The following is a 21,282-nucleotide window of genomic DNA, read 5'->3' on the forward strand; positions in this document are numbered from 1 at the left end:
AGAAGGGCTTTTTTTTTAATATGTGAATAGCCTAATCTCTTCCAAGCCCCCCGACCACACAAAAACTAAGCATTCAAAGTACATAATGTAAAGAATACTAAAAAATTGTGCTCATTTACCTTTGGCGTTGAGTGACTATGCGTAGAAAAGGGTGAGTGACAAGCAAAGGGCATCGTGGGGAGAGGAGGAGGAGGCAAACTTTTGACAGCTGAGAGAAAACATACGAACGAATGTACTAATGAGCACAACTTAATTCCAAAAAAGTTTCTTGGGGCCGATGGTGATGAATAAACTTGGAAAATACACAAATGGAAAACTCACGAAAAAATTGTACTTTACCAATGTGCGCAAATGTGGGATTCGTTGAGACACTCAAATTTCCAAGGGAAACAAAAAGTATCATGTGTAAGGATGACATCCCTTTTGGCCAGCGGGTTGCCAGGAATATGTTACGGTGATAGCCAATGGGAGAGCAAGCTCTCTCGCACTACTTTCAAACCACGACAGATAGAAGATGTTTAGGTTCAGTGGAATTTGGGGACTGCGAATTCAGCACCTATTTTTGCCTTTTGTATCCTGAATTTCCCTTCTTACCTAGAGACAATATTTTTCCAAGGAGGCGTAACCTGAATTTTTCGTTACTAGACGTTCGTCAGTAGGGGTACCACTGTATTACAGTGACGTTTTGAGGCAATCCACTGACTTTTTTTATGTAAATGAGTCATTAAAATTATTTGATTAATCATTTCAGCTGTAAATGAGCCAGCTGTCTTATGCCATGAGATGTATTTTTATGCTGCCCCGCAACCACGTTCATAACCTTCGTAAACTAAATGCCTCCTTTACTATGGCAGTTCAAACTCAGAGATTATGTGTGGAAAATTCCAAACTGCACGACCTCCGGGCCATTTCAACATTCTTAATTGCCTTACCTGGTTAGGTAACGGAAAGTAATGGCTTAATCACTCACGTCCTGCTAAAGACACCAGAGGCATGTTGTTTCTGTACCAGGTGATGTTGAATTTGGGGAAACCGTTGTGAGCCTCACATGTTGCCACCTGAAGGCAAAGTCACAGTGACAAGCATTATAAATATAGTACTAAAGTGGCTATCCATATTCACTTAGTGGGTTCTTATTGAGCTGACTCGCCTTAGAGGGCATCTCGTTAGTCACGGATATTCCCGTTTGGACACCTGTGATGACTGGAGCCTCTGGGGGAGCTGGAACAAATCCATTTAGTCAATTCAATGACCTCTCAACAAATATATGTTCTAAACATTATGTTTAACAGTAGCTTGTCACTTTGCTTCCTCACCAAACACCCGTAGGTGAGGCCTGCGCTCCATGGTGCCGTCCGACAGACCGTTCACCTGGCAGATGAACTCCCGGTTGTCGGACAGCTCCACCTCCAGGATGGTAAGCTGAATTTTGTGCTGATCAAAAGTCACCTGGATGCGACCAGTGTACTCGGTCCCTGGGTCCACGATAACAATGTTGTCAGCAGCGTAGTAGATGCGAATCCGTGACCCGCTGTTTTTTTCTTTCTGCAGGCATAGAGTACATATAAATCACTGTGAATAATCAGAATTGCACCGAATTAACATCAGTCAGAAGGAGACATGCTAACAAAAATCAGGGAACACTGAATCACCATGGAGGGAAAATAAGGCTCTTCTCTTTTAACTTGGTGACACAAGGTGACGTATTTTGTCCAAGAGGAGACTGGGGGCAGCATGAAAAAGGAGCACTGCAGCAAAGTGGAAACCGTGGAGCATACTGCTGCAGTGTCCAGCACTAAGGCTAAGGTTAGCATGTGTGTTTAGTGCGACCAATTCAAATCTATGTAGCCTCAAACGTTACAGACTTCAGACCATATTAATTCTGTTTTTTATTTTTGTTTTGATCGTTCCAAAAGAAGAATCGGTCTCAAGAAGTGTGTTACATACACTGGAATTTATGTTAAAGTAAGCAAACTCAAATTCCAAGTGGCAAGACTCCAACATTTTGGTTCCAAGACTGTGGCACCTCGGCTTACGTATGAACTGAACAATCGGTTTTTCAAGATACAAGTCTTCATTTGTCAAATTTTTTTCTTGAATTGGAATGGAAAATGTTTGAATTACATTTTAGATGGTGGCAGCATACTTCACAACCAACAGACATTTGTCAGACCGTGAACAGTCAAAAATAGAGGGTAACCACCTACTTCAAGTTGTTCTTGGCCCTCACAAAAGTTTTGTGAAAAACTAAACATAAAACAAAGACAATTTCACAGAGGGCTTTCACTGTGCAGCCTGGTCTGGAGGACCAATGTTGACCTATCTTTATTTTCAAGCATCAAGCAACCGCAATACTTGCTTCCATGTTTGTCAATTTACCATATTTTTTATTTCTATCATGACTAGATTTTTCAAATCATTCCACAAAAAAGCCATTCAGTAGGAATATTTTTTTTCTGTCAGTAGGATTATGTAAAAGTGTCCTGTAAGGTGTAGCTTTTTCCAAGAATCAACTCATTACATTCAGTTCACAATCTGAGGGAGACTGAAGTGATGGGTGTAATACGTCTTGCACAGTTGGACTGTCCCACAAAGGCAAGGGGTTGGCTTTTCTGGCACCACTCACCACAAACCACTGGAACATGAGAAATTCGGGTTCACCGTCGATTTCAGTGAAGTTATAGTGGCACACCATCTCAGCAGAGTCGCCCAGGTACACTTCAAAGTGGTCTTGCGTAGTCACCTCCACATCGGACCACACTGAAACACATGAAAATTTATGTTGATTTATATTCAGTTGTTAAATTCCTAATTTGTATGCTAAGCCTAAAGCAACACAAAGCACCGATTTTTTTTCAGGGGTGGGGGAGTGGGATGGGACATGAACAGATGAGGAACAAAGAAACGGCTTCTTGTCCACATGGTGTACTTTTTCATCTCGGTTCCTTCCGCCTGGCTGACTGACGCTTCTTGGCCACAAAAGCAGTTTCCCGGACATCATCGGATGGAATTTGGCGAAAAAGGCAAGTCGTCAGGCTGACACCGGACTGTTGAATCCCCGAGCCAAGTTGTTCTCCAGCCATGTTGGACTTGGCTGCTCTTATACAACACAATGAAAAAGAAAACATTTTGGCCCGATATTTTGTTGAATCTGGCTTGCAGGAGTTATGTGGGATAGAAAAGGATACTCTTCTGCTCCTCTTACACTGTCAGATCTAACTCTTTGATTAATTTCCAGTGATCATTTCCCTCAAAGGCACTGTATTTTGGGATTCTTTTAATACATATTTTATATTTATGAATAAATAAATAAATAAATAAATAAATAAATATATTCTATATTTGCATGTGTGATATTTGGGAGCACAGAGAGGACTGGTGGGTTCTCACTCACAACGTTCACCATGCATGATCTATGGCAATAAATGCACAATTTCCAATATTATAGTATGGTATTTTGCTCTGGATAGGGATGAAGCTCTGCTACGAAAAGTGAAAAAAAGGTGACGCCACATTCAACCTAACCTAAAATGAAGAAACTAAGGCCAAACACTGTAACTCTGAAATAAATTATTCTGCCGTGTACATAAAATTGCATTTTTGGTGATGAATGCAGAACTGACAACCTATAGAAATTCCAGAATAGTTTGTCTGAAGTTCCACACTGTTAAAATGATGTCAAGAATATTACCGTGGTCACAGTCTTACATAATATGATGAAATAATTGTGCATACTGTTCAAGTGCACAAGATATTATTTGACTATACAGTGGTATCTCTACTCGTGAAATTAATTCATTCCGGAAGTCATTTTGTAATGTGCATTTACATATATATACATATACACATATATATATATATTATATATATATATATATATTATATATATATATATATGTAAATTGCTCAATCCGTTCTGACCCCCCCGCCCCACTGCCCACCAAGAAAACTAAGCATTCAAAGTACATAATGTAAAGAGCAAAAAAAAAATATGCTCATTTACCTTTGGTGTGGGCGACTATGCAAAGAAAGGGTGAGTGACAAGCAAAAGGCATCGTGGGGAACGGAGGATGAGGCAAACCTTTGAAAGCTGAGAGAAAACAGGTGTACAAATGTAAGCATGCACACAACTTAATACCACTAAAGTTTCTTGGGTCCCATGGTGAACAGATGAATAAACTTGCAAAAAACACAAAACAAAAACTTGTTGTACTTCATCAATGTACGCTAGCATGTGACATTGTGTAATTCAGTGACACTCGTGTGTCGAAGAGAAACGAAAAGGATCATGGGTCAAGATTGACGAACCTTCAAGCCAATGGGATACCATACCAAAACACAAAGATGCTACGGCGATAGCCAATGGGAGAGCAGCTCGATCACGCCACTTTCAGACCAAGATACAGAATATTTACGGTCGGTGGAATTTTCCTTCAGAGAGACAATATTTTTCCGAGGAGGTGTTTCTTAACCTGAATTTTTCGTTACTAGACCCACTCATAAGTAGAAGCACCACTATAATCCATCCATCCATTATCAAAGCCACTTATCCTCACAAGGGTCATGGGAGAGTCGGAACCTAACTCAGCGAGCTTTGGCCGAAAGGTGGACTACACCCTGAACTAGTTGCCAGTCAGTTGGAGGGGAGATATCAATACTATCACTGGGAATCTATCCCACACTGCCCGCACAAAAGTCAGGTGTGTGTACCACTACAACACCGGTGTCAAACTCAAGGCCCAGGGGTCAGATCGGGTCTGCCACATAATTTTATGTGGCCGGCGAAGACAAATCATGTGGTAATGTCCATGATTCTTGCTAAAATCTGTACCAAAATTTCACATAAAAATATGATGAGGTGATGAAAGATTTTTATGGTTTCACAGTCATAACAGCCCTCTGAGGGAAACAGGAACTACAATGTGGCCCGCGACACTACACTACATCATCAGCGCACAACATCATCAGTGGCTCCCACTGTAATCATAATCATGAGTAAATTATGGCTTAAATGTACATCTCCAATAATGTCTTCTGTTGCATGCTATTTTTTTGTTACTAGTATCCACTATTGATGCTGAAATTATGCAAGTTTCTCCCTTGTGGGACCAATAAAGATGATCTAAACTGTACTTTCAACATAATGGGACCCTGTTCTCAGGTGTCGTACTAATTTTAAATCATTCTAAGGTTGTGTCTGACTGTGTCGCGACTGTGTAACATTTTCTTTCCAGACATTTATTAACAGACCTCCTAGTTTGCTGTTCAAAGTTGTTTACCGTCCATGAAACGCAGTGAGACCTATGTGACAAGTGTACCATATCACTTGGTTAAAGTGTATGGAAGGTCCTAATGCAGCTTTTTACTTATATTATACAGTTGTTATGCAGAATTAGAATCTGAAATCCGTTAAGAAGGAAATATTTTTATTTTTTGATTATCAGCAAAAAATGATAGCACATTGCTGCATTCGCCGAAAAAAGACGGTAACAGAGCGGAAATACCCGACAAGGGGCGTGATGTCATAGCCAGTGAGCCAGCGAGAACATCGCGGCGCCCTTTGACTACAATACGAGAATGACGATGGATTTCCCAGTAATTCAAGCGTTGAACAGGAATCTGAAGGGTCCCAAGAAGATGGTGAAGAATATGAGCTTTATAAAGGAATTAAAGGGGAATTCCGGTGCTTGCCATGAACAATGTAGCCAATAGGTCATGTAATATGTAGTCTTTTTTGACAATGTGATGTTAAATCCTCTCTCATTTAATAGTGTTTTGAGAAGATTTTTATCGAAAATTACGAATTTTCAAGGGCGCTGCCATTTTCGCAAGTCACATGACTTACATGCGCGAATGTGACGTGTAAGGTGCCGCACCAAAGGCTCGATTACATTGTGCCCAGTGCTGATTTCTCGGGTTAATCCTCATCTGATGAAGAAATAGCAGTATCAGTTGAACGGGAAGACAAAGGAATACTTCCATACAGATTTGAACTTGTGGTTGCAAATAATGTTGAGCTCCGGGCCTGCAGCCGTGGATGGTGGGGGGAATGTTCACTGCATATGACAGACTGCTGATGGGGGAATTCTCGTAACGAATGGGTTTTTCTTGGGCGTAAATACGAAAGGCTCCAGACTAATCCAGTCGCACAATAGCAGGCCCACCTGTAGTGACGTAGTGTAGTGTAGTGGTGTAGCTCGGCCCCCAAAATGATTCGTTTTTCAGGTGAGGGAAACAAGGACAAAGTTTCCGGAGTTTAATTCATGAACATATTTTTTGGTAAAAAATATTAAAAAGGTTATGCATTTTATGGTACAGTTGAACATATTTTCATCTGGATAAGAAAATTTGCGTTAGAAATTAGACCTTCCATACACTTTAACAATAGCTTAACAATTATCATGATGATTCTGTCTTTCTCGTGTTAATGAATCCTAACCCTCCTTTAATGCTCACAAGTGTAACTTATTCGCTGCTATTAGGGCAATGATAAGTGACTTTTGCTGTATTGACACTGGATGCGAAGCAAACTTTCATCTCCGCGGCTCGTAATTGTATTAGCTATGTTAGCTAGCAAGATGTGACTCGTAGGTAGCTGGAGCAGCACAACATAGCGTGCTAAAATTCCCTATTATGAACAGCGGAGAGCAGCATCATATAATATGTGCTCCTTGTTATTGGATATTTTGATATATCATATTCTGGGTAGTATTTGTTTTTTTTTCCATTGTGTGGGACTAAAATGAAGTCTCATTTCTGAAAAGGTACACGAGCACTGATTGTGAATATTATGCAGACAACATAAGATGACAACTAACAACAGCTGGATCTTGGTGTCCTCGTCCGTGTTTTCAGCCTCTGCTAAACCTGACAAAGTATGAAAAGAACTTTAAATCCCAAGTGTTATCTCTATAAACATTCTAAAATAGATATTGTAATGAAAAATACATATAACATTATTCACTTCAATGTCTATACAAAAAATAAATGTGAGCATCTATGCGCAAAGTTGCAGAAGTGTCATTCTACGATATCCAAGTGGTCGCCATATCGGCTGCATCCTTCGCCCGTGACGTCACCCGGACATTCGCCAATGAAAACACGCGATGCACCCTAACTACAGGAGACAAATGCGCCCCTTCTGACACGGAAGCTCTTTTCAAAAATGAGAACACCACACAACCGAGTGAAGTTACCGGGGAAATATTACACTATTGTTTCGAGCCCTCGGGGCAATATTACACTATTTTTTCGAGCCATATTCAGATGATATGCGAAGACAAAGAAGAGGAGGAAACCGGATCCAGCGTCAGAAGAAAAAGAGGAATGCACAGAGCCTACAACTGAGTGTAGGGACTTTGAATGTTGGGACTATGACAGGAAAAGCTCAGGAGTTGGTTGACATGATGATTAGGAGAAAGGTTGATAATCTGTGCATCCAAGAGAGCAGGTGGAAATGTAGGGTTAGGGTTAGGGGAGGGAGGAACATAAGTGACCTACAAGAGCGGAGGTAGAACCATGCAGGTAGATTATATTTTGTGCAGACGATGTAATCTGAAGGAGGTTACTGACTGTAAAGTAGTGGTAGGGGAGAGTGTAGCTCGATGGTAGTATGTAGGATGATTCTGGTGGTGGGTAGGAAGATTAAGAAGACAAAGGTAGAGCAGAGAACCATGTGGTGGAAGCTGAGAAAGGAAGAATGTTGTGCGGCCTTCCGGAAAGAGGTGAGACAGGCTCTCGATGGACAACCGAAGCTCCCGGAAGACTGGGCGACGACAGCCAAGGTGATCAGAGAGACAGGCAGGAGAGTACTTGGTGTGTCATTTGGTAGGAAAGGGGAGAAGGAGACTTGGTGGTGGAACCCCAAAATACAGGGAGTCATACAAGGAAAGAGATTAGCGAAGAAGAAGTGGGATACTGAGAGGACTGAGGAGAGGCGAAAGGAGTACATCGAGATGCGACGTAGGGCAAAGGTAGAGGTGGCAAAGGCTAAACAAGAGGCATATGAAGACATGAACACCAGGTTGGACACGAAAGAAGGAGAAAAGGATCTCTACAGGTTGGCCAGACAGAGGGATAGAGATGGGAAGGATGTGCAGAAGGTTAGGGTGATTAAGGATAGAGATGGAAATGTGTTGACTGGTGCCGGTAGTGTGCTAAATAGATGGAAAGAATACTTTGAGAAGTTGATGAATGAAGAAAATGAGAGAGAAGGAAGAGTTGAAGAGGCAAGAGTGAAGGACCAGGAAGTGGAAATGATTACTAAGGGGGAAGTCAGAAAGGCACTACAAAGGATGAAAAATGGAAAGGCAGTTGGTCCTGATGACATACCGGTAGAGGTATGGAAGCAATTTGGAGAGATGGCTGTGGAGTTTTTGACCAACTTATTCAACAGAATACTAGCGGGCGAAAAGATGCCTGAAGAATGGAGGAAAAGTGTTCTAGTTCCCATTTTTAAGAACAAAGGGGATGTTCAGAGCTGTGGGAACTATAGAGGAATAAAGTTGATGAGCCACACAATGAAGTTATGGGAAAGAGTAGTGGAGGCTAGACTCAGGACAGAAGTAAGTATCTGCGAGCAACAGTATGGTTTCATGCCTAGAAAGAGTACCACAGATGCATTATTTGCCTTGAGGATGCTCGTGGAAAAGTACAGAGAAGGTCAGAAGGAGCTACATTGTGTCTTTGTGGATCTAGAGAAAGCCTATGACAGAGTACCAAGAGAGGAACTGTGGTACTGCATGCGTAAGTCTGGTGTGGCAGAGAAGTATGTTAAAATAGTACAGGACATGTATGATGGCAGCAGAACAATGGTGAGGTGTGCCTTAGGCGTGACAGAGGAATTTAAGGTGGAGGTGGGACTGCATCAGGGATCAGCTCTGAGCCCCTTCCTGTTTGCAGTGGTAATGGATAGGCTGACAGATGAGGTTAGACTGGAATCCCCTTGGACCATGATGTTCGCAGATGATATTGTGATATGCAGTGAAAGCAGGGAGCATGCAGAGGAACAATTAGAAAGATGGAGACATGGACTGGAAAGGAGAGGAATGAAGATTAGCCGAAGTAAAACAGAATATATGTGCGTGAATGAGAAAAGTGGAGGGGGAAGAGTGAGGCTACAGGGAGAAGAGATTGCGAGGGTGGACGACTTCAAATACTTGGGGTCAACAATACAGAGCAATGGAGAGTGTGGTAAGGAAGTGAAGAAACGGGTCCAAGCAGGTTGGAACAGCTGGCGAAAGGTGTCTGGTGTGTTATGTGACAGAAGAGTGTCTGCTAGGATGAAGGGCAAAGTTTACAAAACAGTGGTGAGGCCGGCCATGATGTACGGATTAGAGACGGTGGCACTGAAGAAACAACAGGAAGCTGAACTGGAGGTAGCAGAAATGAAGATGTTGAGGTTCTCGCTCGGAGTGACCAGGTTGGATAGGATTAGAAATGAGCTCATTAGAGGGACAGCCAAAGCTAGATGTTTCGGAGACAAGATTCGAGAGAGCAGACTTCGATGGTTTGGACATGTTCAGAGGCGAGAGAGTGAGTATATTGGTAGAAGGATGCTGAGGATGGAGCTCCCAGGCAAAAGAGCGAGAGGAAGACCAAAGAGAAGGTTTATGGATATGGTGAGGGAAGACATGAGGGCAGTTGGGGTTAGAGAGGAAGATGCAGGAGAAGAAGAAGATGCGATCACGGCCAAACCGCATCCCCTTCTGATCCACTTCCGCGGCGGAGATGAGCCATCGCGGCTGAGCCGGCCGTTGTGACTTATGACAGAGCCGAGCCGTCCTGCTTTAGGGGGGTGTTCACAGACGCCGCAGTACTGTACAGGGCTTTACACGTGGACGCGGCTGAGTGAGGCATTCTTGGCTGGGTTCTTCAGAGCCCCCGTCCGCAAAGCCCAACGCGCAGCCTTCGCAGAAGCCGTGACCGCCGAATGTGGAGCCTTAGCCGGTGTGCCTGATTTTCGGCGCCGTGGTGGCATATAATGGAGCCGAGCCGTGCTGCTTTTAGGGGGATGTTCAAAGTCAGCGCAGTATTGTTGAACACTGTCGAGCCAGGGCGCATTACTGCCTACCTGTTATTTGGAACCCACGAAGCTCTCGTCCTCTGCACCCGTGCAATCCATTTTTTCACAACGAACCGGGTCTCTTGCAAACTTATGAAGCCTAAATCCATTCTCACGAGTGTTCAAGCAATGTCCAGCAATGCAATGAGCCGGCATTTTGGCTAACACGAAGGAACAACGAGCTACCTTCCCGAAGGTAAAAGTAATGGAAACAAACGAGTCCAATTGGGGGCGCCGCTGTCCTTTACGTCACTTCCTGCTTCTTCTCGAAAAGAAATCCCTCGAGAGGATTTTCATGGCGGGAGTTACAAAAACTTATATACGTCAAAATCATGTTTTGTGGTGAAAAAAACGCATGGGCCCATATTGGCTGACATTTTTTCATTAATAACATACTAAAAATCATCCATTTCATGACAGGAGCCCTTAAAGACACCTGTCGCCACACAGTTGCCCCCATTCAAATGACTGCACCCCCATCAGCAGCCTTTCTCCATCCCTTACTCTGCGCCAATCTGTGTCACAACTCCCATTTTTCTGCCTCCAACCCTTCCCCTGCCTTCCTCAGTCCAGCCAGTGTTCAGCCAGCCATTTCTCCAAAACGACGGGTGAGGTATTGTTCCCCCACCTGGGTCGACTGGATCCCTCCTCTGTCCCTCAAACACACATAAACAGACACACAATCGCGCAAACTGTAGTCCAAGCGGTGAACAAGAGTTCATAGTGTGCTGAAGTTGTTGTTTCATCAAACAAAAAATGACAACACATCTTTGAGGAGCAGATTATGCAGGCTGTAGGGCTGTAAGTCAGAAGTAAAAAATGCTGTTCTTTGGGGCCGCGCCGCTACAACTTTACAGCTAATCGGATTAGAACTGGGGGGTTGCTGAGGATTTGGCTTCCAGAACCTGGGTCTGGTTCTTATCTATTCCTATTGTGCCTTTATGTGGCACATACTAAAACACAAATACACATGACGCATGAGCTGTGGACCCTGACAAGCAAAAATCCCGCCTGCCTATGCGTGTGTGTGCATACTTTATAGTGACTTGTCTGAGTCTTGGCTGAGTCATAAAAAACAACTGAAGAATAATTGAATGTGCTGACAGGCTCGGGCCTGTACTGTGACTGCTTATTAATGCACAAGATAACCCATGCCACCAACGCACAAAATAGCCTTTCACAGCAGATATTTTAGGAAACCAGAGGTTAAAAGTCCAACTTTGGGGACTCATTGAGTTCATTGAGCACAAACGATCTTGCAAGAAGGATACTTTTTGCGTCCTTGTGTGATTGAATATGTTCCACAGCATTTATGAAACAATAACCGATACATATACAAGGAGCTTTAAAATGTTTCAAGAAACTTTTATTTACGTTTCATGTTGCCATTATCTTCTAGTGGTACCTTGACTTACAAGAGACCGAACCTATCGGTTCAGTGAGCTTTTGACTTGCAATAAAAAATTAGACATAGAACATGGAAATGGGCCTGAATACCATCTAGGAAGGGCTGACTGTTGAAGTTAGTGTAAAATGTAAGTATGCTGCACACCTAAACCAAGGCAGAAGGGTCCTGAAAAGGTGCTACCTATTATGTCACTCCAGTCCTTTAGATGGGGGTACAAAGTTGAGGCTAAATGCCAAACACAAACACAAACAGGTTTTTCCACCAAAGCTGGTTAATGATTGCCTCACTTGGCCACATTGTTAACAGATAATAACAATGTGAATTGAAAATAAATTATATGATCTGCACCAAACAGGTTCTTATTTCGCATAGTACCCCCCCATGAAATACAAAGTTAACAACAAATTGGTTATGTATGTTTTGCTTAATCCTGCTAATTCACATAAAAGAGTCCAACACATGAATACAAGAACGTGATCAACTGCTTTTCTTTCTCTGTACAATGCACAATAAGGCTGAAAAACAAATGAGACAAAAAAAAAAGGATTTTAGTGAGGACACTATTAAGAAGAAAGCCCATATGCACACAGTGGCACAGATGCTAAACGAGTGGTCACGATTATTGGCTTCCTGCTTTGATTAAGGCTGTCATCTTAGGCCTGTGGTTGATCTGCACCCCTGCAACTGATAAGAGCCCCAAATCACCTCAGACACAACCTCATTCTAATCCTTCACGTGGCTGGCGAGCCATAAAATGAGCCAGGACACAAGTGAGATAATAAACATTTCCCATAATGACGGCTTTCCAAACGCTCGTACCCGTAGAGTATCGCGTCACATCTCTGTCACATTCTAAGTTTAGCATCTTCTTTTGCAAATGTCAGTTAAAACCTTCAGTTTGTCTTTCAGGCAAGAGGAAAAACTGGCCTATTCGGAGTGCAAGGGCAGACACAGGGAGGAAACACTACAGAGAACACAAAAATAACAATAACTGCAAAATTAATGAGTTAAAGTGAAAATAAATTAAAAACCTAAAAAAGTTATAGAGGATGTAAAAAATAAACAACCAAGTACAATGCAGTGAACTTCTCAGGTTGAACTCAATCTGGTACAGAATTCTAATCAAATTCTGATTTGTTTGTAATAAAACATATTTTTTTCCCAATATTATCAGTTCATCTTTTTTGGATGAAGCTTTTCTACAACACAGTGGCCAACATGCCTCAATCCCATCTTTTTGGAACATGTTGCAGATTTCAAAACAAAATCAGAGAATGTTTGGGAAAAAAGAAGGTTGATCAGTTTGTACATTAAATACCATATTTGAAGAGTATTTAATTGAATAAAGGTTGAAAAGGACAGACAGCAGACATGACATGGTTCTTTGATGACTATTTCAAACAGAGCACTGTCATGAATTAATCATTCATTCATGGATTTACAACCAACTGTTTTTTGAGAATTGCATGCCAACTTTATTGAAATTGGTGTTTGGAATTCACATTAAATCTACAGTAGGTTGCAGGAGCTCATTTGAGGTCTAGGGTTCAAGTCCCACTGCTGAAAACAATTGAAAATGACAATTAATTGCTGGAAAAATTATTCTACTTCGTGTTTATTATTGCCACCACGCAGCTCAAGAGGTTCATATGATGTAATACCGTGCTTTAACCAAGACTTGCTTTGATTCATGTACAAACATACAGCACATTCTAGCTTTAGCAGCTACTTATTTACATCTTCGGCATGGAAAATCCTCTTTTTGAAGCTACTCGTGTGTAAAAGTGAGAGTTTCATTGTGTGAATTCATCAAGAGAGGCTCCTTATAGGGTGCAAAGCGCTAGCGTGTAAGTGCGGGTGCCAGGCAGGAGAAGTTCTTTATGCAAAAGCCCGGTGTGGTATTGAACACCTGGTGGACAAAAGTGCACTGTCTGACATCAAAGAGAGCAGACAAACACACACACACACACACACACACACACACACGCGCGCGCACACACACACACACACGTAAAGCAGAGATACGAGAGGTCCTTGTCGTTGAGGAGGGCCGAGCTTTATGAGGCCCAATGTAGCACAGATCTCCCAACGTTCCGTCTGCGCGGGGACCGTCAGTTAGCCGTGAGCGAGTCCACCCTTCTTTATTCTTTGACATATGAGAGATAAGGGCCTGCGAAAAATCTCCTCAAAGGAAGATATTTATGTAATTATCTTTCATGCGGCACAGCACTGAATAGCTCTGGGTCACAACCATGCACATTAGTGATTGATGTTCAGGGGGACCCCCTGCAGGTGTGGATGGCTCTGATGATGGATTTTGCATATCGTCACTGTCCAATGAAATTTTTTTGGGAAATTTTAACAGTCTCAGGACTGACCTCGCTTTTTAATCTTGGTCATTATTATGCTACTTGGACACCTAAGGATTTTTTGAAGCAGTCTTTGGTGTACAAAAATTTACAATCACTATTTCATTGAACATACTGTTAAACATACGGATCTCAACAATACATAAAAACTGGTTTTATAAGAATCAGCTACTACTACCTTCCAAACGTACTTCCTCTTCATATTTTCAAATATATTTTGTCTGTTATACAAAGTCATTAGAATCCACATACAGTATGGATTCAATGCAAACACTTTATTCCAGTTTTATAATTCAACATGTTCCTTGTGATAAATCAGTCTAATAACACCCATTTTTAATGTGCTTTTGTAATATACCTCCTGAAATTTTTTAACAAAACAACTGTTTTGGGATTATAATTGTCATGGTCCTGCCGGTCCAGCCCTGGCTGGGCGGGTCCCAGCACACCGGCACTGATTAGGAGGTGCACACCTGCGCCTCATCCTCGTTGATTAACGCCTGTATTTATAGAACCCAGGGCATGACAGGTCTTCGCTAGATCGTCCTAACTCATGCCCCGTTCCTGCACTCCCGCATTCTTGATCGTGAACCCTGGTGTACCGACCTCCGCCTGTCCTCCGACCGACCCCGTAAGTTTGACGTCTTTGATTCTCCTGCTTCACTGATCGATCTCCCGTGTACCGACCCCCGCCTGCCCGTGGACCTGCTCTCTACGCCCGACGTCCTAACTACTGCTGCTCTACTTGACTGTCTGCCTGATCCCAGACCATGGAAAGAATAAACACTTTTCCCAAACTGCATCTCCGGATCCTGCATTTGGGTCCTCCTCCATACTGATGTGTCGTGAGAGAACGATCTGGCCAAACCAGGAGCCAGCAGGAAAGACCCGGCGTCGCCGGGACCGACGCAAGGTAAACTGACTGCCGGAGGACCAAGCCTGTCCTATCCGGGTGGGCTCCATGATGTCGTTCGCGTCTTCCCTGTCACACGCACCACCTGCGTGTCATGATAACGTCCCGACCACGACCCGCTCACCACCTTGTATTCTTTTGGACTCTGATTTTTCAGATTTTGAGGAAGACCGTGATTTATATGACCGGCTGCCTGACTACGATTCAGATTATGACTGTGAATTTCCTCTCCCTATCTTTAATCCCAGTCAGTTTGTTTCACCTCCCCGTGTTTCCAGCTCCCGACTGTCTTCGTCCGGTAGGTCCAAGTCCTCCAATCCGTTTTTGGGAACCCACTTGGCCATTTAATCGGGTCCTCCGCGTGGCGGCCAGAGGAGACGCCCAGGCCGGGTGCTCCCTTGTGCCTCCCGCTGCGCGGCGACAAAGACACCGTCCTAGTCCATCCATTGCCCACCTGCAGAGGCCAAACCAGCAGATCCGGAGCTGGTGGTGAAACTTCCAGCTCAGAGGGCAGAGGGGTCTGCAAATCCCGAGGTGCAGCGACTCGAGAATCACGAGGTCTTCTATCGCGAAATACGGATGGAAATAGAGCGACAGAGCGCCGAACTGGCGGTTCCCATGGCCCAGGTTCGGCGAGGATTAGATAACCAGCCGAGGTACGCCAACCTCACGGTTGCAACAGACTTACTCCTGACTCATGCTCATACTGCAGATGCAACTGACCCGCTCCAGAGACACGCCCACATTGCGGTTTCAACAGACTCTCTGCTGACTCACTTTCACGCTGCAGTGGCAACGGAGCCGCTACCGAGCAAGTTTCACGTCGCTGTGGCAACGGCTCCACCGCCGCGCCATTCCCACTAGAGGATGACATTTTTCGGGAATTCCCGTGTGTCACGTGATTCCTGCAGGAATCCCACGGGATGGGAGTTAATTAATCCTGTGATCGGGACGGGAAAAAAAAGCAACGGGAGCGGGCAGGAGCGGGAACGACATTAATACATGATCATTTTCAGCCGTGTTAAACAACCAGATGAACAGATGCGTCCATTTTTGTAGTCATCTTTTAGTGAGAGCCAACACTCTTTTGACCGCTCTAGCAACACAAAAGAACTACAACAGTGGTTTGACTTCCTGTCACCTCCGGAAGTGAAAAGCAACTCGGAGCGGCTGCCGGCGACACACAACAAAACACTTTGTTTACACCGACCGAATGTCAAAATAAAAAATGCAACATTTTTTCAACATGTTTGGTTTTATTCAAACGGGAGTGGGACAGGAGTGGGAGTAATTTTGAGTGGGAGTGGGATGGGAGTGGGTGTCATTCTACGGGAGTGGGACAGGACAGGATAGAATTTTTTTACTCTGACCCGGGATTGGGATGGGACAAGATTTTTTTCTCTGGGAGTGGGACGGGACAGGAGTGAAAATCCGCTCCCGTGTCATGCTGTAATTCCCACGTCGCGGTGGCAAGCACGCGCTGCAGTAGCCACTGATCCGCTACCGAGCCGAACTCACATGGCAGTGGAAACCGATCTGGCGCCTTGCCACACTCACATCGCACCTTCAACAGACGCGCTGCTGACCCAGGCTCACGTCACGGTATACTTCGACCCCTTTTCGAACCGATCTCATGTCGCGGGTGGCAAAAGATTCACTGCTGCGTCAGACCTAGGTCGCAGTGGTGACAGGCGTCCAGACCCAGAAGCGAATTGCAGAGGGCTTAAGTTCAGAGGCTGGAGTGTATTCAGATAAAAACGAGGCGAACTATTTTCCTCCAGTTAAGAGGCGGAGGTCTTTATCATTACCGTCGCTCCGTGCCGTGCCCAAGAACGATCTATTCACGCCCTCTAGTGTCTGCCAGTTCTCCTTCACGATCCTTGAATATGAGGCAGTCGGACTCCGTCTGAAGGAGCCGACTCTCATTCATAAACAAGCGCCCAGCACACCTGCGCCTCATCCTCGTTGAACAACCCTGTATTTATAGGACCCAGGACACGACTGGTCTTCACCAGATCGTCGCAACTCATGCCCCGTTCCTGCACTCCCGTTTTCTTGATCAGGAACCGTGGTGTACCGACCTCCGCCTGTCCTCCGACCAACCCCGTAAGTTTGACGTCTTTGACACTCCTGCCTTCTCTGATCGATCTCCCGAGTCCCGACCCCTGCCTGCCCGTGGACGTGCTCTCTACACCCGACGTCCTAACTACCGCTCCTCGACTTAACTGTCTGCCTGATCCCGGACAGTGGACCTCTGCGTCTCCGGAGTCCTGCATTTGGGTCCTCCTCTGTACCGATGGGTCGTGAGAATAATATTTGTTCCAGAAATCAGATGTAATTTTATGCATCCACTGACTTCACTGCAAATCCATACTTGAAATGTCAGCATAAATACAGAGCAAACTTCAGTGCCCTTTCAACAACAGATTAAAAGTCCACCGACGCTTTTAAGGAATTGAAAATTATTCCTGCTGGTTGGCAACTTCTCAGGCGAATTCATAAATTTTTGAACATCGCACTTTGTGGTTGAGACTTCATTAAAGGGAGGAACATGGATGTTTTATTCATGCTTGTATCTGATGTGGTGCCATCGACGCATCCGCCTCCACCGCACCAGGGTTCAGGCATGCAGCTTGCGCCGCAGACGCAGGATGGCTAATTAAAGGTCACCAGGCTAAACACAGACTACACAGAAGGGATCATGAGGGGTCTTTTGGCAATCGATAGAGCAAAAATAAGTTAACAAGCCTGCAGTCAAATCATAACCACTCATTTAGTGGTTATGATGATTAGTGGTGGACCCCCATGGCTTGAACACAGAAATGCAGATTTAGCAACTATGCAGTGCATAATTCATCATTTACAACTTCTTTAACAACCCTTGAGGAATGTTCTATGACAGTAAGATGGTCGTTGTTTTTTAACATAACGCCTAAAGAAAAGACATACAGAGAAACAAAACTGTCAAGCTGAAGAGAATGTGAAGGTTTCTACACTATGTGATAAAGAGAGTGAAAGACTGGCTGTTATTTTAATGCTGCCTAAAGCCTTTTTTGCAATCAAACCTGTGACGACAGCACATCAACTTATTGCAGTATTATAACAAAGGCCTTGTTATGTGTGGCTGACCCAATAGTTATCATCACTACACTGATATGTCTTTTAGTTGTAACACAAAAACTCATTGAGTTTTTGCCCTTAATGATCCAGACGGCCGCTTCTACTTGAGCAAAGAGTTAATTTTTATTTTTTTTAAAGCCAGAATGTTGAAATGGCTTCTGGCTCTGGTGGCTGCTTTGAGCACCTCGTTATCATCCATGAGTGTACACATGTGATGGAGAGAAAGTGGAAGATCGAGGGGGTAAAAAGGGGCAGGGTCTTCACGTTGGTGTGGCAGCTTTAAAGCACCACGTTGTTGCAGCATGGAAAAGCCCCAAGACGACTTGAACACAAGATGATTAAAGCAGATATAAATTTGCAGCTCAAACATGCATTTACTCTACATTTAGGCATAACAAAGATGCTACAATTTTTCCAGGTTGTAGAAGCGGTGTTTAAATGATTGACAGGTTGAGTGGGGCATGGCTTTAGCAGACATGGCCGTAAATATTTGAAAAAGTCCAGGACAGCTTGGTTTTTCACAATTTCGGTAATTTTATCATTCATCATCATCATCATCATTCAATTATATCATAAATAGATAATTATGTCTAAAATATATAAATATATCTGTCTCTAAATATATCTACTTAAGGATCAAACCTGATCAATTTGTTTGCCAGTAGAACATATCTAAGGCAAATGAACAGTGGCAAGTTTACTTGGAAGGGTATGTTTTAGTACAGCTTTGTTAGGTGGCTCACCCAAGTTTAATTATTGTGTTAACAACTGTCCAAACAAACCTCACTAAAGTGGAATAACAAACTAGAATTTGAATAAAACTTTTCACCACCCATAATTAAAAGCGGATTCAGGCATTACTCGGGCATAGCAACTAAACTTGATCACGATCCTTTTTTTTTAAAGGGATTTTACATTCAACTTTAAATTGTACTCAAGAGAGACGACCATTTATTTCCACAATAAACACTGTTCATTGTGGATCCATTTTGCTGTTCCATTGTTTTTTTCTGCAAATTAGCATTGATGCTGCTCCTGTCCCACACAACAAAGGCTTTGTCCTCTATTCCCATTCCTTTTATCCCATCTACCAGACGTGAGGGGAGTTGTTGGCTAAGCATGCCACACCTAATTCATGGGGATCAAAATCGCAAAACCCTGCTGGCCCCCACAAATCTCACGCTGAGAACCTTAATGCTCTCAAAAAGAATATCAGAGCGATCAGGTGGGCTGCTGCGATAATGAGGGAGAGAGGCTACTCCCTACACCCAGACCAGTTGCCCCTGAAGACCCCTCAGACACACAAAGTCCATACATGATTCAGTAGTATAAATTACCATCAGAAGCCACAATTCTAATCGCCACACCTACCAGCAATCAAACCCTGAAAAGCTTCAAAAAATCCCAATATTTGTCTATATTTAATGTTAAACTACAATAATCCTGGATATGTGAGTCTAAAACTCTTTAAGAGAAACTGAAACGGAGCTTTTAAACAGGCTCAGTGAATAGTTTGATAAGTATGCCGGCGATAAAATCACGTGACGAAAAAATGTTTGGAACTGATTTGGTTGTCTGGCTGCCCATGTTTTGTCTAATTAGCCAGTAATGTATTTCTTTTGTGAGATTTGAAGACAAGTGCAAGCTAAATATGCAGCGTTGGGCCAAGGGACACCCACGGAGTGGGATGGGGACAGGATGAAAAACATAGTACATGGTGGGCTTGTTGCGAACGGAGGATTGCAGGTGTTCCAAGACATAGCAGACATCTAGAAGTCTTTGAGGAAGAAGGATTTTTACTACTTTGGAAAATCACTCTTTTACTCCCACCTGAACCATCCGGCAGACAAACAGCAGACGTGACATGGTTCTTCGATGACTATTTCAAACAGAGCACTGTCATGAATTAACCATTCAATCATGGATTTACAATCAACTGTTTTTTGAGAATTTCTCCCAATTAGATGGTATGTTGAGAAAACAGGCAGTGGGGGCTAAAGATTCAAACCACAGTTATGTGAACAGCTGTCTTACTCAGACGTCTTGCAGAGCTACTAGTGACATGTTGACATTGACAATGACACAACAAATTGCTATTTTGTTTACTTCTAAACACAATCACCACCCAAAGTAGGGGAAAGTTGATTAAGATATGAGTGTTTTGACTTAAGAGCGGGGTCATGGAACAACTCAAACTCATAACTCAGGCACCACTGTATATCTTATGTGACGCCAGTCCTGGAACCTTTCTGATACACCTTTCATGCATCTTTGACTTAATCTAGAAAATTGTAAATCGTTATCATCTTTATCTCAATCTATAGAGAGGGAGACTCCCTTTCTCAGGACTGGCCTCAGACAAACATCCACTACTGGTTTTAATTTGCTGGCTGTGGGCCTTGTGCCAAGACCTTGAGCCCAGGCTTGTGGTTTTGACTGGATTCCTGCTTGTCTAGTGGCACTGCGTCCTGCTGGGCCTCGGGGGATGGAGGGCTGTGTGGTTCATATTAACGCAGGGCAGCTAGGAACAATGGGAGCGCCATCCTCTATTTCCATTGTGAGGGGGTGGCTCAGTGGGTTCACTCTAACAGCACCTGTGGGCAGCCTATTTGTCAAGTGATTTGTGGAAAGGAGTGTAGGCGCAGTGGGGAGAACGGAAGAAGAGCTAGTGATGCTTGCAGGGAAATGAGAGGGCAGTAAATTTACTAAAACAACATCATGAGACCACACACAATGCTTATTTCACATTCATACATGTACACACAACTGTGGGCCACAAAACAAACATTGGCCAATGTTACATTTAAGTCCTGCCAGAAAATGACCTTCCTGTCTTTAATCGTCATACTTTTAGCTTCTAGTGTTCAGGCTGAGACACCACATAACGGTACAGTACACGTCACATCCGTGCACGTAGGTCATGTGACTCATGAAAATGGCAGCGCCCCTGAAAATGTTTCATTGTCGATAAAAATCTTCTCAAAACACTATTAAATGAGAGAGGATTTAACATCACATTGTCAAGATAGGGTACATATTACATGACCTATTGGATACACTGTTCATGCAAAGCACTGGATTTCCCCTATAACTATATGGATGCACTGAACAGCAAGCCTGTATAGGCGTTTGATGCTGTATATACAGTATATTGTACTTGATCATATTTCATATACCATAAAAAGGTAGATTAATAGCTAAGGAAAAAGTTGGTTGTTAAATAGAGATGATGTGGGCTAGAGTGTGGATATTTCAAGGGATTTTCACTGACTTCCTTCATTTGAATGTACCCTGCATGGAAAGAATTGCTCGCATATTTATTGACCACAAGCTTGGCATTTTCATCCATAAAAACATTATAAAGTCTTCCCCCATTTTTCGCGGGGGTTATGCTCCTTACACCCCCACG

At 43.4% G+C, this 21,282-nt stretch overlaps 1 protein-coding gene across 5 annotated transcripts in view; it reads right to left on the bottom strand.

Moving 5' to 3' along the window:
- The window catches only part of mcama (melanoma cell adhesion molecule a), a 75,381-nt gene that overhangs the window by 26,674 nt on the left and 27,425 nt on the right, over positions 1-21,282 (bottom strand). For all 5 annotated transcript variants that reach the window (XM_061813071.1, XM_061813070.1, XM_061813069.1 and 2 more), the window contains exons 2-5: positions 2,627-2,760; positions 1,317-1,545; positions 1,151-1,221; positions 971-1,058 (exon numbers count right to left, since the gene is read on the bottom strand). In XM_061813071.1, coding sequence (XP_061669055.1) covers positions 971-1,058; positions 1,151-1,221; positions 1,317-1,545; positions 2,627-2,760 — 522 coding nt within the window. The remainder of the gene's footprint in view (positions 1-970; positions 1,059-1,150; positions 1,222-1,316; positions 1,546-2,626; positions 2,761-21,282) is intronic.

This window comes from Syngnathoides biaculeatus, chromosome 23 (assembly GCF_019802595.1).
Source record: "Syngnathoides biaculeatus isolate LvHL_M chromosome 23, ASM1980259v1, whole genome shotgun sequence".
In the NCBI taxonomy this organism is placed as follows: Eukaryota; Metazoa; Chordata; class Actinopteri; order Syngnathiformes; family Syngnathidae; genus Syngnathoides; species Syngnathoides biaculeatus.